Genomic DNA, 18,770 nt, shown 5'->3' with positions numbered 1-18,770 from the left:
CAGCTTAGGCCTGCTCCCCACTGGCAAGTGGACATCCCCCGAGGGCTCCCGGGCTGCCAGAGGGATGTCTGACTGCCAGCTTAGGCCCGATCCCCCGGGGAGCAAGCCTAAGCCAGCAGGTGGACATCCCCTGAGGGGTCCCAGACTGTGAGAGGGCACAAGCCGGGCTGAAGGAACCCACCGAGTGCACAAACTTTTGTGTACCAGGCCTCTAGTCTATATATATAAAGCTTTCGCTGGCACCAACTGCACATGTGTGTTTCTATCTGTCATTGTCAATTGTGAATTCTATTATAGAAAAAGGGCAAATAGCGATATCAAAATATTTCTTCTAATTAATTTCCTTTCAATGTGCACAAATTTGTGCACTGGGCCTTTAATATTTTAATAAATATATATGGCATCAGTTGGGTGCAAGACTTATTGGGGTAATCACTTCATAAGTTATGTCAACTGTAACTAAAAAATAAAAATTTTAAGTTACATAACAACACAAAAAGAGGCAACACTAGTTTATGGGGTGGGATGGTTGTCATTTTAGAAGTAACTGGAAGGGAGCATGGGCTCCTGGAATACTAGTGGTAACATGGCTTCTTGTGCTGGTTACTCACGTAAGGATCAGTTGAAAATTCAGTGATCTCAATTCTGATATGTGCAGTTTTCTGGATACATTATCTATACTAATAAAAGCCTAGGTGGTGTCTCGCCCTCATGTCCTCACAAGATGGCCACCCCCATGTCATCACAAGATGACCACCACAAGATGGCTGGCAGGGGAGGGCAGTCCCAGATTGTGAGAGGGATGTCTAACTGCCGATTTAGCCCGATACTGGATTGGGCCTAAACTGGCAGTCGGACATCCCCTGAGGGGTCCCAGATTGGAGAGGGTGCAGGCTGGGCTGAGGGACACCGCCCCCCTGCCCGGTGCATGAATTTTGTGCACCGGGCCTCTAGTATTTCAAAAAATGTTTAAGTTTATAGGGTTCATAGGACAGTGATATTTACATAAATTTATAAAATAAAACATGAGACTCGAAAAAATGTTGCCCTTTTAGTACCTTGCCCTTGCCCCCATTCCCTTGCTCAGGGTCACGTTAGGGATTGCAGTGTCACTTTTGAGTATCCAGCTTTCTGGCTTTGGAGGCTTGACTTTTAAGCACTTGAATACTGGTGTTTTCATTGTGCAATAGTTATTTCAATATTTCAGTAATTCTGAATTATGGCCATCTTTCAATCCAGAACAATGACTAATATGTTCAATTTATAGAAAAAAGTAAAACTTTGAGCCATCTACAGATCCAGACAGAGCCTCTCTGTAGGACTTCTGGTAAGAAGTCACCCTGGGGAGTGGTGGTGTGCTCATTTTGATACTCTCATATGATCTGACTGAAAGGGCTCACTATGGGAAGTTTTGTATCGGTCACATGGGTTTCTGGAATAAAAGCAGAACACAGTTTTGATTATTCTTATTCTTCCAATTAAGTTCATGATGTTCCAACTATTTATTCTGAATCATGGGTACTGTCACATCCAAGGTGACAAATGCACACCAGATTTAAGCTTAATTATGATATAATTATATGCTATATTGACTTTTAGTTTATTACCCCAGATGCGTATTACTAAAAAATAACCCTACCTTTTAAAAATATTTATTTATTTATTTATTTATTTATTTATGTTAGTCCTCACCTGAGGATATTTTTCCCATTAATTTTTTAGAGAGAGTGGAAGGGTGGGAGGGAGGGAGGGAAGGAGGAAGGCAGGGAGAGAAAGAAAGAAACATCAATGTGAGAGAAACACATTGATTGGTTGCCTCCCACACAAGCCCTGACAGGGGATCAAACCTGCAATGCAAGAGTGTACCCTTGACCTCGATCCAACCTGAGACCGAGACCCTTAGGTATGTTCTAATCACCAAGCCACCGGCCAGGCCAACCCTACCTTTTATTTTAAATAATAATTGGTCCAACTGACTTATTAATTATGGAGAATAACAAATAAATAACATGTGAAAAGAAAAGTGAGTCAAATGGAACCAATACTCAATAGATATGAAAGCTGCCAGAGCATCTGTGTGAAACCATTATATAACCTTGAAAAACACAAATGAATTCATTTTTAAAATATATTTTATTGATTTTTTACAGAGAGGAGGGAGAACGATAGAGAGTTAGAAACATCGATGAGAGAGAAACATCGATCAGCTGCCTCCTGCACGCCCCCTACTGGGGATGTGCCCGCAACCAAGGTACATGCCCTTGCCTGGAATCGAACCTGGGACCCGTGAGTCCACAGGCTGATGCTCTATCCACTGAGCCAAACCAGTTAGGGCATGAATTCATTTTTTAAAAGGCAGAATAGAAAACTGCTTTTTCCAGCCCCAAAGGCTGTATATTCTATGAACTCATGTGTGATATTCTATAAAATGCAAAACCATAGGAATGGAGAACAGGTCAGGATGTGCCAAGGGTTTGGTCTGGGGCAGCGCGAGAGAATTTTTGGAGGAGATGGGAGTTGTCTTTGGTTGTGGTGGTACATGCATGACTCTGCAATTGTCAAAACACCAAAGAGAATAAATTTTACTCCAAATAAATTTAAAAATAAAATGGGACACTGCTTCACATTTAAGAACAGTATGTAACAGAATGGATCACCTTCATAATAAATGCATAAATTTTAATTCATTTTTATCTTCGACCTATACATAAAATTTTTCATTTGAGAAATACTAAAAAATTCACTATCTTTTGAAAATGAATCCTGAACACTCTTTATGGAATCCTGTTATTAAAAATGTTTTTCAGTAGTAGGCATTGTATAGACCAAAATGCTGTTACCGCCCTTTGGTTCCAATATCTAGGGTATTTTAGAGAGAAATTGTGAGAAGCACTAAAATAAGACTGTTGTGTTATGACTTAGAAGTCCCATCTTGTGACCCAGTTCAGCTGCTAAATCATCAACCCAAACAAATCTCTTCACCTACAAAGGCTTGGTTCATCTAATCTTAAATGATGACAATATCCCTTCCAAGTCCAGTATGTAATTGCCCATTTCACATCACAAAATCATTTTGTTATTCTTTAAGTAGCCATTTCAAGTTTCTAATCCTTCCATTATCTTCCACTTAAAAAAAACACACACCAAAAATCATTCCACATTTAGTGGGCACCCTCTGTGTGTTTGAAGTGGTGCCATAGGCTTCAAAGTTATGGTTCCAGAGTGCCAAGTTACTAGTTACATTACTAGAGGCCCAATGCACGGAATGCATACAACAGTAGGCCTTCCTTCCCCCAGCTGCCGGCACCGGCTTCCCTCTGGCACCCGGGACCCGGGTTTCCCTCTGACCACCGGCAGGCACCCAGGACCCATGCTTCTCTCGCAGCCCTGGCTTCATCTGGAAGGTCGTCCGGAAGGACATTCAGCCTAATTAGCATATCACACTTTTATTATTATAGATTAGTTCATTCATTTCTCAGAACACGTGTCTCCTTACCTCCCTCCTTACCCCCCAAGGGACTATCAATCCTTGGCTGATGAAACTGTTTGAAGAGTGGAAGGGAGTGCCCAAGATCATAAGCTAGAAGACACCATGATTTGAGCAGTGGGAGGGGGACCGACACTCTTCATTTTACAATAGTTCTCCATTCCATGGGGACCACTGGGGGACTCTGAAGGTAACCGAGGCCATGTCTCTTTCATCGGGCACACCCCCTACTACGTCTGTCCCTATCGGGACACAGTGGATGGATGCTGATTGTGAGACGGGCATGAGACCCTCTGTTCCAACCTGGTTCAGGTACCTCCTAATTCTAGTAGAAACATCACTGCTTTTTAAAAATTTTTCTTTTTATCTGGGACAGAGAAGAGATTCAGGTTATTTGGAAATTGTAGGTATTCTCAAGAGTCAAGATATCAATACTGACATAAGATTGTTGTTGGCCATCTGTGTTTCCTACTACTTAAGTACTAGAGCATGGGTTCATGCACATGCGACAATCCACCTCACTAACCAATGTGACACGCTTAGGGCTCTGCTCCTCTCATTTCCCCCAGCAAGATAAGCCCTAGTAGTAAGTTGGGAGTAGGGAGGAACTCAACCTGACTTTGTCTGAGTTTTAGAAAATCTTCCAGAGCCTTTGTAGTAATCTCAGAAGCCTCTGCATCTTGGGAGTTTGCATTTTTCCAGCCCCTGTTGAAGGCAACTGGAGGAATAAAAACAACTAACAGTTATTGGTATTTACTAAGCACCATGCACCAACCTAGGCACTTGATATATATTAATACACATAATTGGGTTACAACTGTAGGTACTATTACCATCCCCATTTTACAAATGCCGAAACTGAAATTCAGAGAGATTGCATATGTAATTTGTTTCAAATCGTACCCTAGTATACACTTGGAACCTGAGAAGATGTGAAGCCAACTGGTCTGGCTCCAGGGGGCCCTTGTCCCTCGCCCACAGTTGATATGCTACATTAGCCTCAACACTTATGGACACACCCAGAAAATACTCTCTAGAAATGAGAGCTAATGTGCTACATTAGACAAGCAGACAAGTGGGGAGAGTGTATAAGTACTCAGTACCCAATTTACTCATTTGATCAGCATTTTTGAGCACAAAAATCACCTCCACACACTGCCTATGAAGACTGGCCTGAGTTCTAAGTCGTGGCAGCAGTGGCAGCTGGCATCCAGAATGGACATGGTAACCTCGGCAAAGAGAGAAAGTCATTGCCCAGAGTCCACTGTTCCATTAATTCTACTAGTCACGGTGCAGTATAAATAGGAAAGTCTGGCACCAATACACCACAGAGAGGGAGAGGGGGCGGGATGGAGATGGCAACAGAATTAACAATGGCTGGCCTGTGAGCTATACCTCCATGGTCTTCTTATCTCATGAAGTTGATATTGTCTCCACGTTATAGATGAGTAAACTGAAGCCCATGTTGGAGAAGGTAGTTGCTAAGATCACACAGCAGGTGGATGAAACCTAAGTCTGTCTGTCTCTGAAATTGTTGCTCCTTCCATTGCATGCTCCAAAGTTAAAACAAAATAATACTTTTGAGATCACCTTGCCAAAATTCCTCATTTTACAGAAGTAACTAAAATCCAGAGAGGTTTAAGTGACTGCCCAAGGTCAAACAGCTAGTTAAAAACAGGGGCCAGGACCTAGGAAATAATTGTGCAGCGTACATATCTGGGTCAGTGGCCCTTTTTACATAACCCAGTGGCTGGAGTTTGCAGCACTTATAAAAAGGAAAGTAAAATAATCACACAGGGCTGGCAACACTTACTGCCTGTTTGCTTAATATTCTGCTGTTCTTAGCTGTGCATTATGAAGCGTTTAAAAATATCAAAGTCCGCCCTAGCTGCTTTGGCTCAGTGGATATAGCATCGGCCTGGGAACCGAAGGGTCCCGGGTTTGACTCCAGTCAAGGGCACATGCCCAGGTCGAGGGCTTGATCCCCATTAGGGGGCGTGCAGGAGGCAGCTGATCCATGGCTCTCTCTCATTAATGATGTTTCTATCTCTCCCTTCCTCTCTGAAATCAATAAAATATATTTTAAAAATAAATAAATAAATAAAATGTCAAAGTCCATAAACTACTGTTCCAATCCTTGAAAGCCTTTTGGGATCATCTGAAACTCACATCCTTAGAGCCACCCAGAGACCCTTCTGGCCCTTCTACAAACACCTTTGAAAAGAAATATGAGCAAGTCATAGTCACAGCTGTGAGACATATTCTTCTCTGGATATATAGTTTTGGGGCTTGAAGATGAATACAATATTGCCTAATGTACAATTCTTACTTTTTCATAAATTCTCAAATACCTTCCATACTTTCTCTTGTGTCCCCTAACCCTAACCCTAACCCTAACCCTAAAACCAAAATTAACTGAGGTTGCTTGGTTAAGTAATTTGTCCAGTGTCAGATGAGCTGCTCAGTGACAAGGCTGGGATGCCCGAGTCCATATTCTCCCATACCGCCCTGAAAGATGAGAGAAACCTCATACAAAGCTCCAGAGCTTGATGCCCAGGGCATCTCAGATTAAATTACATAAGTGGAAAATTAACAAGATAATTGAGCCCAACAAAGAAGGTTCTAGGAGAACATGTGGGTAATGGAAAATACATTAGGATTTGGCCGAAGGCAAAATATCTTTTTTAACCCTTTGAGTGCCAACCAATATCCTAGGAACTATGCTAAAATTGCCAAGGCATTTTGAGTTAAGGTTTTTAAATTTTGTTTTTTCCCACATAAAGAGTGAACTACTAGCATCTAATAGTGACACTGCAGGAGAAACGCGATAGTGCTCCCGGCACTTTTGGCGAAAGACAGGAGGAGGGGGATCTTGCTCCCGGCACTCTAGGAGTTAAAAATCTTTATCGCTGAAAGTATTACATATGTCCCCTTTTTGAAGGCAAAATATTTTCATGTCAATTACAAAGTCAAACTCAGAGAGGACTCATAAAATAGTAAGACTGCCAGTTGGTCCTTTTTTTTTTTTAATAGAAGAAGCAGAATATTCAATAGCAAGAAGAGATTTAAAAAGGTACCTCTAAATAGTGCACATGGAACAGTTTATCTCATTAATTAATTCACTGCTCTTAGTTGGTGGTGAGACTTGATTGGAAAGTTTGTAAGGAGGACATTCTGAGAAAAGAGAAGTGTGGGCAAGGCCGCCTGACTGCCTGTTTGTGGAAATTCTGACTTAGGAGAGACTTAGGGGAGTGTCGAAGGTGGCGCCCCTAATTATTCCTTGACCCTTCCAAACAAGCCTGTGCATGTGCAGACCCCCGACGCCCGGGTGTTTACTGAAATCCTTATGCTTAATCCCTAGATGTCCTTGCCTAGAGGACAATGTAAACACATGTGTCCTCCCAAGATTACTCACCCTACTGCTTGTATCTAAAAGATAACTTTATCTCAAACTGCTGTTACAATAAAAGGCTAATGAGGCAGGCAATCGAGGCTGCCTGGTCCCTTTGGCCAGGCCATCCCTTAGCCTTGCTTTTACAGCTAACGTTGTGTGACACAGTAATCCATTCATCCGTCGCTCAGGGGCTGCTGATCAGCCCCGGCACTGAGTAACATACTCCTCCCATTCTCCATACAGGAAGGGGAAGGCCAAAGGAATGGAAATCCTAGCAGGCAGAGTTCTTACTTTTGCTTCTAATGCCTAAAGAGCATGTGCTTGTAGATTCAGCTTTGTCCATTAGAAAAGAAAAAAGGGAAAAGAAAACCATCCTTGAAGATTAAGTGGGGTAAACTCATCCTAGAAGTTTCGTGGGGTAGAGAGACCTTCACCTGTCAGGAAGTCATTATTACAGGCTACGCAGAAAGTCTTAGTCTGGACTAGTGGGCGTTTGCATTTCCTCTGAAAAGAGGAAGCTACTCATTTCTGAAAATTAAAACCAACTCAATGGTTTACTATAAATTTTAAGTTTTCTTGCAATGTTGCTGGTTGTTGAAACTGGCTGATGAACACAAGAGATTAGTGTACTATTCCCAGTGCTGTTGTATTTTGTAAATTTCATAATACAGGTTTTAAAATGATCTCTGTGTCAGTAGCTAGGAGACACAACATTTGTTCTAACACTGAGGAAGTTGAACACCTAAAATGAGAGGATGTGGCTGGGCCAGCAAAAACCTTTATGTTCTGAACAGACATCGTAAGTCCTTTCTATTACACGGTAGGGTTTAAGAAAATAAAACAATCCCAATTCCTGTTTCTTTCACGTGATGTGATCTCAAAACACTTTTGATGTCCTTTGCATTGTTACGGAAACACTCTTCTAATAGAACACATACTCCACAGTATTCTTATAATGATTAAGTGAGGTTTTTTAGTAATTTCAAATATTACACCAATAACATAAGGGAAATCAAAATGGTGAAGAATAAGTATCCATCCCAACATGTTAAACTGCTTGAATTTTCTTATATTTCCTCCTACTCCTGCTTGGGTATATCTACATCTAGTTTTGGATGGGAAGCCATAATGTAGACACCCTTTTGTAGTGAAAAGAGATTTAAAATAATTTGATTTAACACCTGAGGATCTTACTAACTTAGGAATACTAGGTTACATTTAGGTTTTCTTAATAATATTCATAATAATAACTGGATAAACACTTAACCTCTCACTTTATAACCTTTTTTTCTTCATTTAATTCTCAAAACAACCTTACTAAGTAGCCATCATTACTGTGACTCTAAAGATGAGGAGTCTGAGGTGCAGGGGACCCAAAGTCACAAAGCTAATGAGGGCAAAGCTAAAATTCATCATCAGGTTTTTCTCATTCCAGAGCCCACGATATTCCCGCAATACGAGTACTTCGAAGCCTCAGTCATTTGTGTACCACTTTCATAATATCCACTTTATGCCGTCAACACCAGAAAGCTTTTCCTTACACAAACTCACTTTCATTTTTTTCTGGCAGCTGCCTTTTTTCTCAATCAAGCAGAGTCCTTAATGGAAAGGAACAGAACCAACATTTGCGGCAAACCTATAAACATGTCAGGCTCAGTAGAAGATGGTCTATGTTAGCAGTTCTCAATGTGCTTCCTAAACAGATGATCAGTGTCGCCCGGGGAGCTTGTTAGAAATACAGATTTTAGGCATGCTCCAGACCTGCTTAATCAGACACTGGGGGCGGGGCCCAGCAATCTGTGTTTTAATAGGCCCTAAGGCAGATTCTGAGGCGTGCTCTGTCTGTGAGACCTACCACACTATATACATTATCATATTTAATACCCATAAGATCTCTGGGAACTAAGTACTATTTATTATTCCCATCATCACAGATGGGTAAACTGAGGTGCAGTAGACTAAGGCCAGTATCACATAGAGAAAGATGGGAGTCAGGACGTAGAAAACATGCTTGACTAGTCCCTTTCCCTAGTAGCAAGTGGACTCAAAGTGGGAGGGATGGAGATGCTATTGCTGTGGTTCAGAGAAACAAGAGCAGGGATATCTATGTTAAAGAGATTACTTAGACATTGATTATAAATCTATTAGGGCTTCAATATACAATTAATACCTTGTCATATTTTTCGTTGTTGTCTTAAGAGTCATTGAGCCCTGGCTGCATAACTCATTTGGTTACAGCATCGTCCCAATATGCCAAGGCTGCAGGCTTGATCTCCGGTCAGGGCACATACAAGAGTCAACCAACGTTATTCCATAAATAAGTGGAATAACAAATCGATGTTTCTCTCTCCCTTCTTCTCTCTCTAAAATCGATTTTAAAAAATAATTCTAAAAAAAATCATTGAAATGCAATTTATGTTTTTGTTAAAAAACACACAACAACCGCTACTTCTAGAAAAGATTTGTCTTGTGCAATTGGTAGAGAACGATGGGAGGTTGAATGAGATTTAGAGAAATGGTCTTGCCGGTTCTGAAGTGATAGCTACATCAATCCCTTCTGTTAGAATTAAATTTACCTAAATTCAGCTTAGTGGATGTTTACCAGTCATAATGGTATGTGTTCTTAATGCACCTTAGCCTATTTTTTTAAAATCTTGCATAATGTTGTTCTAGAGATTAAGAATTAAAAGCTAGTTAAGAGCAGAGTTTCCTGCTTATTTCCTTTAACAGAGCTGAGGTGGGGGTGGGGGGCAAAAAATGTTTGGGCACAGATTCCCCAGTGAAGATGATCCAAATATTCCAGCACAGCCCATGGCTGGAGGCTTCACAGATGATCCCTCAAATGCCTCATAGTTTAATTATGTTAATACCCCGCAATCTGTTTAAGGATTCTCTCCCAGGAAAGAGCTCAGCATTTTATGATGCCGACTTATCAATCTAGGTACTCAAGAGCCAGGACAAATTGTACATTATAGATCTTCCTCAAATGACTGGCCCTAGGAGAGCCTAGAGCCCTTTACCAATAAGGAAAAACAAGTCACACAGGCCCAAATCACTGATAACATATTTTGAAAATCATGTCCAAATTTACTATGTGAATTTAATATTATCTGGCTACACAAAAATGATGTTGTTTTAAAAACTCTGTTAAATAGATGGAACTCTCTATAATTTTTATTTCAACCAGAATGTATTTCCTTGCTGACAAAATAAGTATCAGTGTGGATTGTCATATGGCCACACACACAAAATAGCTTTATTGTCGACCTGAATGTTCTAATGACATTCATTACAACCTGAATGTTCTAATGACATTCATTATACCTGATTCTACAATCCCCCAATGTTTATCATTCCAAGTATAATGGGTATGATTAAATGTATCCTTTGTGGTTTTACAAACTGAATTCTAAATGTGGGCTGATGTGCAGAGAACACAATGCATGCAGTCATGTGCCCCAAAACGATGTTTCAGTCAGCAATGCCTAGTGACATCATCCTACGTCCTACTGCAAAGGTTGCCAACATCAAGAAGGCTGTGGCTGAGAGGGCAAACCGCGGTAAGCTGGTGTGGATGGGGATGTTATTGAGGAGATCCTGGATGGTTCCTGAGGAATCAACTAATGAGGAAGTTGTTGGCACTGGAACAGGAGGCAGTAACAAAGGAAACTGCAGAAGAAAAAGAACCTCCAAGAATATTCCCAGAGACGGATTTAGCAGAAGCTTTTGCAGACCTCAGGAAGCGCTGTAGAAAGTTTGAAAACACAGACCAACACTGAAGGGTTTTCCTTAATAGAGGAATGTTCATGGTGCATTACCTTCTTACAAGCAAATCCATGATGACAAAAAGAAATAGACCAAGCGAACCACCATGGACACATTTCTTAAGGAGTGACACCTCCTCAAGAAGAGCCTCAGGCAGCTTCCTCAGGAGGAGTTCCGGAGGAAGGCACTGCTATCACAGATGACAGCTCCCTGTGTGTTACTGCCTGAACACCTCCCACTGGGACAGGAGGTGGAGGTGGAGACAGGGATGTTGATGATCCTGGCTCCGTGCAGGCCTAGGCTAGTGTGTGTGTTTGTGTCAAAATTTTTAACAAAAAAGTTTTAAAAATTTAAAAAAAAATTTTAAATTTAAAAATAGGAAGGAGTTTATAGAATAAGGATATATAGAAAGAAAATATTTTATACATCTATACAATATGTTTGTATTTTAAATAAATGTTATTACAAAAGAGTAAAAAAATAAAAATTTTAAAGTTTATAAAATAAAAAAGTGACAGTAAACTAAGGCTAATTTATTATTGAAGAAATAAAAATATTTTTTTATAAACTTAGTGGCGCCTAAGTGCAGTGTTTATGAAGTCTGCAGTAGTGCACAGTGACGTCCTAGGCCTTCCCATTCACTCACCACTCACTCACTCACCCACCCAGAGCAACTTCCGGTCCTGCCAGCTCCATTCATGGTAAGTGCCCTATACAGGTGAACCACTATTTATCTTTCATACCATATTCTTACTGTATCTTTTCTGTTCGGGTACATTTAAATACAAAATACTTACCATTGTGTTACAATTGCCTGTGGTATTCCATACATTAACATGTTGTACAGACTTGTAACCGAGGAGTAGCCGGCTATACCACAGAGCCAAGGTGTGTAGTAGGCCATACCGTCTAGGTTTGTGTAAGTACACTCTATGGTACTCACAAAACTAGGAAATCACCTGACACATTTTTCAGAAACATATCCCAGTAGTTAATGACTATACTTTAAAAAACACTGGGGCCCTGGTTGGTGTGACTCAGTTGGTTGGAGTGTCATCCTGTTCACAGAGAGGTCCTGGGTTCGATTCCCGGTCAGGGCATACACCCATGTTGCAGGTTTGAAGCCCAGATGGAGGGTGAACAGGAGGCAATATTTCTCTCTTGAATCAGTGTTTCTCTTTCTCTCTCTCTTTCTCTCTCTCTCTCTCCCTTCATCTCCTTCTAAAATCAATAAAAACATATACTTGGGTGAGGGTTAAAAAACCCCCCACAAAACTGGGACTGATCCAGCCACACCCAGATTTAAAGCCCTAGTAACCTTTCTGCAGAGAACACATACCTATCTAAGCTCAATGTTTATGTTTGCTGAGAGCTATGCCTGAAGAGTTTCAAGTTTCTTTCTATTATTGCTATATTATCCTAACCTTTCATTTCCGTCTACTCATGTTTCTTTGTAAGCTAGTAGCTGAGGAGCAGCCTAGATCCAATTCAGGCAGCAGAAGCCCACTGCATAGACAGGAGAAGGCCAGGAATGGGCCTAACAGCAGGGCTGGAAGGATGCCAAGTTGTGAGAGAAACTCAAACCAGGTGCAAGTAAGGCAAAGACTGGGGGCGTCCACATAGAATGCCAGTGCTTTCTCTTGGCATCAGATCTGCCTGTATGATGGCCCAGGTTGGCTAGCTGGGAGCCAGATTTCCTAAGGAAAGACAGCCCTATTAACATTCCAATGAGAACTCTAGAGCTAACTAATTCTACAAGTTGTTTTATATATATGTATATATCTTTCCTTTTGCCAATATTATTTGTTGGCCTAGCTATAGTGGAATTATACCTTCAAGCAGTATCTTATTCACTGTTTCTCTAATCCTTTCTATAAGAAATTGCACCCATCCAGGTAAGGACACTTTTATCTGTCCCTCCGATTTTCTCATAGCTATCCAGCCACTCCCCAGACCAACCCACCACCATCTGGCACTCTGCTGCCCTCAAATCAGGCACAGTGACAGGTGGTACTGTGGCAGGGTGACAGGGATGTCACTTTTTGTTTTTTTACTCCTATTTTATTTATTTTTAAAATATGTTTTATTGACTTCAGAGAGGAAGAGAGAGGGAGAGAAAGATAGACACATCAATAATGAGAGAGAATCATTGATCGGCTGCCTCCTGCACACCCCCTACTAGGGATCGAGCCCGCAACCCTGGCACATGCCCTTGACCAGAATGGAACCCTTCAGTCCACAGGCCAATGCTCTACCCACTGAGCCAAACCAGCCAGGGTGCGATGTCACATTTCTTACCCTTAAGAAACCCAAAAACTAAAGAGGTGGGCGGAGAAGATTATTCACTTAGAAGGTGATTATAATTCAATGCTGGTAGCAGTGGCACTGGGTATAAGAGAACCCGGAGTTGGAATTCCAACCATCTATGAGGTGGTTGATCAGAGATGGCTTCCAGAGGAGGTGACATCAGGGTTGGCTATACAGTATGGATGGGAGTTAGAGATGGTAGGAAGGGTATCCCGAAGAGGCCATCATAAGAAGCCACCCAAAAAATCAGGTGAAAATTGCAAAAGTATGTAGAACCAAGGAGTTGGAACATAGAGTATGATGCACCAAGTAAAAGGAAATGAGGGTAGAGAGATGGGTGGGGAAGTGGGAGGGAGTCCGGTCGCAGAGGTCATGCCATATGAAGAGCTCAACCTGACTCAAGATAATGAGGAGCCACTGTAAACTTTAAACAAGGGAACAACGGGTGTTCTACTAGCCCAGTGGTTCTCAGCCTTCCTAATGCTGCGACCCTTTAATACAATTCCTCATGTTGTGATGACCCCCAATTTCATTGTTACAAATTGAACATAATTAAAGCATAGTGATTAATCACAAAAACAATATGCAATTATATATGTGTTTTCTGATGGTCTTAGGCGACCCCTGTGAAAGGGTCGCGACCCACAGGTTGAGAACCACTGTACTAGCTGGTCTGAGAGCTCACCATTGTTGGACTCTGGGAAGCAAAGGTTCCTGGTGCCTTTGTCCCACAAGATTCCTAGGACTTTGATAGAAAATCCTTCAAAATAAGACAAAAGTTGAGTTTTTAAAATCAGCTCCCTAAGGGTTTGCTTATGATCTATATAAATAAAACCACATCTTGTGGTATTTTGTTCTCACAGACAACAGTGTTTAAAATAAGGGAAAAAAAAAATACTAGTAAGATAAGGACCATTTTCTTTTTCTGTGTATTTCTGTGGTGAACTTTTAAAAAGTATGTTACTATTTTCCACACATATTTAATTAGTTTTATTATCTATAAACTTAATAAAACTTCTCTGGAAGAAAGCTATATTAGTCACTAATGGAGTGCAAAATTTAAAAATTTTGAACTTTGTGAACATATTTTCTGGTGTTTGTTTTTTTAAAGCTAACTTTTAAAATTGTTTTAAAAATAGGGGCAGATAGCCCTGGCCAGATAGCTCAGATGGTTAAAGCATTGCCCTGATATAACAAGGTTTCAGGTTCAATCCCCGGCCAGGGCACATACAAGAGTCAACCAATGAATGCATAAGTAAGTGGGACAACAAATTGATGTTTCTCTCTCTCTCTCTCTCTCTAATCAATCAATAATTTTAAAAAAATATATATATAGGGACAGATATTAGGGGGACAGTATTTTTTTGAGGGGTTAAAGTGGAGAAAAATTAGTCCAATATACTAAAATCAGACTGAATTTAGCCCATTGTACTAAACAGGCACTAAATTTCATGCTCAACCATGCAAATCCTGAAACTAAAATTCCATGAGTCACATCTGTCTGCTTACAGAGGCATCCTCAATACACAGAATAATGCTTGGCACCACGAAAGGCTAAATAAGCACTTGTTGACTGCTGACAATGTAAATGTCAAAATATTCTATTCTTGTTTGAAGACTTCTTTCCTATACCGTGTGAAGATAAATCCTCAATGCTTTTCACAGCCTGTTCCAGATGGGACTCAGGAAGCTGGCACAGAAGCCAGGGTAGGGTGTGGTGACCAATTCCAGCAAGGACAGCCCTCCCGTGACTCAAGCTAGCACAGTGGCCCATTAAGCCTCAGCATACTGTCTTTCAGCACACACACACACACACACACACACATACACACACACCCTGCTAACCTTATTTCCAGCTTAAGTGGTGAGGTGGAGCTTCCTTCCGCTGCCCTCCTCATTTCTCCCCACCCTTCTCCTCCTCTCTCCTCTGTGATTCCGCAGGGACTTCGCTTTAGATATATAGGAAAGACTAAGCAACCATTCCTTCTTCTCGCGCTGCAAGAGGAGCAGTTTAAACCTCTGGCCACACAAACCCAGGACCAGATCCCCACTGTGCCTTATACAAGCTGTGTGAAGGTGAGCACGGTGATGCTCAGGCTCTCTACGTCTCTTTTTCTTCATCCGTATATGAGCAGAACAATGATTATTTCTTATAATTAAAAGAAACGATGCAGAGCATCACATATCGGGCACAAACTGTATCAATGAAAACAGTATTAGATGCCACATATAATATTTTCATGTGTTAGAACTAATAAACAATAAGGATGAACACTCACTGCACTGTGGTAAATGTTGGTTCACTCTTCCCCTCCTCCCCACTCCCCAGTCTTCCTGATTTGACAACTTAGTATCTCCGAAAATAAACTGCTCAGAGGATAGCATATGTCTGTGTGTTGGGGTCCAGCCCCATTTGCTGGAAGCCGATCCACCTTTGCTGCTTGACGCAGGCGCTGCAGGGAAGAAACATCTTCACAGCTTATGTTTCAAGGGACCTGGCGTATATGACATATGTTTGCTCCCCCTCTTAAGCGCTATGTGTTTTAACCAGGACCACCTCCCCGAGAAAGGTTGTTTCCCCAGGTTAGGGGTTAACAGGACTAAGGAAGAGAATAAATCAGTAAATCCCCCTAGTGTTACAGAAATACCATGTACTACTTATGAAGAACTTGGACTAAGACTGTTGGCAATAAATTTGGGACTTGTTGGGCCCACATCCCCAGGGGTCTGCCCACCAGGGAAAGCACCAAAGCCTATTCCTCTGGAGACCCACTGACACAGGGCAGTCCCAGGGAAGGCAAGCAGCGAGGCTGGGAGGACATAACCTTTACTGGGTAGGATAATCTCCTTGAGTCATTTCCTTGTAGCCTATCAGTAGAGCAGTAGAATAGTGACCTTGGAATAGCCCTTATAATGGAACATAGAGATTAACCTAGACAAGTTTAAAATCAACAGAACTAGATAGAGACAGGATTATGGAAATGAAAGTAGGAACTGTAGAAGGGTTCCCAAAACATACCATGAGGTAATTATATATGGGATCAAATAGTATAAATATAGATGTAATAGGGCAATAAAGAGAGAACCCAACCATGCTGATCAACTGAACGCTGCCCCCCCGCCCCCGTCATTCATTCATCGCCGATTCCATCCACACCTATGGGAACCCCTGGACCTGCTGGGGCTGAACCCCAACATCTGTGTCCCCAGGCATCTTGCTGGACCTTTTTCTGCTTCTTTCTTTGAGCAGATTTCTATGCCCAACCACTCTTGCTTAGCTTTTAGGAATGTTGAGTTACTGGGAAATGACTGCTGTGGGTGTACTTTCAGATGTGAGCATAGTTTCAGACAGCACTCAATGCCCCAACAATAACAATACCACATGCAAGATCAGGAAGTTATTCCAAGCATGACAAGTGTAGGGCCACCCTCACACAGGGCTGGCTGGCACCACAGCCACGCTGGCACAACAGTGGAAACTACTGTGTTGGGACATCACTGGGAAAAGGAATGCAGGTCACACAGGTAATCCCAGAAAACATATGGGAAACAGAATTGTGAAAAGAAACCCAGTCCTTAATCAAAGAACGAGTTTGATGCTGGTGGCGTTTTTGTTTGTTTGTTTGTTTTTTTGCCTCCAGTTGCCTAGCATACATTGGACCCCTTTCCAAATGGTCAAACACAACAGAAAAGACTTCACAGCATATAAACACAAGAGGCTGCAAACTGGAATTTATAATAAAGATCTGTGATTTAAAAATTAGGAATTTACCTTTGATTAACTCCAGCTAGAATCTCTCTGTATGTTTCATCTCCTGGTTAACCATTCTTCTAGGCCAGTGGTCGGCAAACTGCGGCTCGTGAGCCACATGCGGCTCTTTGGCCCCTTGAGTGTGGCTCTTCCACAAAATACCACGTGTGGGCGCGCATGTACAGTGCGATTGAAACTTCGTGGCCCATGCACAGAAGTCGGTATTTTGTGGAAGAGCCACACTCAAGGGGCCAAAGAGCCGCATGTGGCTCGCAAGCTGCAGTTTGCCAACCACTGTTCTAGGCAAAATAATACCAGACTAGATTTATTAAACCAAATCAGTCGAGACCAGGGTATTTGTCCAGGTCTTAGACTAGAGATATTTAAGCTGGAGTGATAATTTGTGAACTATCCAAAGAGAATTCAAAGATTCTGAAAACAACCCCATGAACTTTGAGCAATGACTTTGAGCATCAATGTAATACTGTATAACATCCTATTTCAACTCCTAAGTTCTAGAATGCTTATGGAAAATACCAGTCTCATGATGCCAGAGCTGTGCTTATGGAGGACTACGAAAAGCATCCATTCAAAAGACTGAGCTGAACGTTGGCAACTGTGGGGATACATCATCAAAGGTGGTTTGCCAGAGCTCCTGTAGCTCAGCATACGTCTTAGATCACCATATTGCACGTGGTTGTAAGACAACAGAGCTAGCACTAAAATGTCACTAAAAACCAACTAGACAATAGCTTTCTAAGCATTTGATCTTTTTTTTTCCAAATAATTTCAAATGAGTCAGTTCTCTAGAGGAGTTGAATGGCAGCAAACGCCATTTATGAATAAGAACAAATGGTAATGGAAATCGGTACCTACTTGGAATCCTATTAAGCGTCACCCAGAAATGTTCATCGGGGCTATACGTATCCTTTGACCAGTGCAGTAGATCGATGGCCCTTTGGTCATGGAAGATGAAGTTGACAAACTCCCTGGTAAGGGCCACGTAGGCAGTGCCAAAGTAAATGGTCAGCTGATGTGGAGGTGAGGTTTTCAAAACATTCGTGTTCCTCACAAAAGAGCCGTCTTTGCCTCTGTGCTCTTGGTGGACGTACTTAGTCCGTCCAATTGCATGAGCCGGAGGCAGCACCCCTGGGGTAATGTTTTTCCCTTTGAAAGCTTTCAGATGCTGAATGATCTCCTTGTTGGTTTTCAGGGGGAAGTCTTGCCCACAGGTGTTGATGGCGTACTTCCACGGGACCTCGGAGGCCACCAGGTCTCTCAGGCAGTTCAGGTCCGCCTGGAGCCTGGACATTCCCGCGTAGACTACAGACTCGGTCTTTGAAGCAATAAAGGCATTTTGGAAGCAGCTCAGTAACTGCCACACAGATGCCTTAAACTCCTCTGTGGCCTTCGCATCCACATGGACACAGTAGATATTTTGGGGCATGTAGACAGCCCTGAAGAGCCTTTCAAAAGTACCAAAGTCTTTATGGATGACCATGACATATGCCAAAGGGAACGCCACTTCTTCCTCCGACAGGGGGCTTGTGATGTAGTGGCTCTGGATCAGGTAGTCCTCGCAGGGGACACTTCCCAAAGGCGATGGCAACGTCCTCTCCCAGAGAGCAGCGGACTTCTCTTCCAGGGCGTCCTCACAGGCACTGACTACGGCGTCCCTTTCGCTGGAACCATTCAGCCTCCTCTGGGGCAGGCTTAATCGGCTGTTGTAACGTATCACAAACAGAACCACACTCAGCGCAGTGAAAGCAAAAAGGCAGTACCTCCAAAAGTTCATTATTTTCACTTCCTTGGAGCAGGGAATCTCCCTCCAGGGGCTGAGAAATGGCCAGTCCCTGAAAACACAAGCGTGAAGAGGCTGAATGGGCTTCCTTTGCCAGTCTTGAATTTCGCTAGCTTCTCAGATGGGCTTCCTTTATTCCTCATTTACTCCCCGCGTCAGTGTCGCGCCGTCCTCCGGCGGTGGCGGGCGAGGGCATGCTTCTCCGGTCCCGGGCTCCTGGGCTCCTGGGCTCCGGGGCTCCGGGGCTCCCGTCCTGGGCGCTGGA

The 18,770-nt window shown here is 42.3% G+C and overlaps 1 protein-coding gene across 4 annotated transcripts in view; it reads right to left on the bottom strand.

Moving 5' to 3' along the window:
- LOC102770362 (N-acetyllactosaminide beta-1,6-N-acetylglucosaminyl-transferase) overlaps positions 1 to 18,764 on the bottom strand; it is a 45,440-nt gene extending 26,676 nt beyond the window's left edge. The window contains exons 1-2 of one of the 4 annotated variants that reach the window (XM_015560666.1): positions 17,581 to 18,764; positions 1,011 to 1,432 (exon numbers count right to left, since the gene is read on the bottom strand). In XM_015560666.1, the coding sequence (XP_015416152.1) occupies positions 1,374 to 1,432; positions 17,581 to 18,499 (978 nt within the window). In that variant the 5' untranslated portion in view covers positions 18,500 to 18,764 and the 3' untranslated portion in view covers positions 1,011 to 1,373. Of the gene's footprint in view, positions 1 to 1,010; positions 1,433 to 3,430; positions 4,224 to 17,580 lie in introns of those variants that run through there. The other 3 variants (XM_015560664.1, XM_015560665.1, XM_006758741.2) reach the window with 3 other exon arrangements.
- Positions 18,765 to 18,770: the final 6 nt, after the last annotated feature.

Source organism: Myotis davidii, unplaced genomic scaffold, assembly GCF_000327345.1.
Source record: "Myotis davidii unplaced genomic scaffold, ASM32734v1 scaffold1413, whole genome shotgun sequence".
In the NCBI taxonomy this organism is placed as follows: Eukaryota; Metazoa; Chordata; class Mammalia; order Chiroptera; family Vespertilionidae; genus Myotis; species Myotis davidii.
This window is presented reverse-complemented; position numbering and strand designations above follow the sequence as displayed.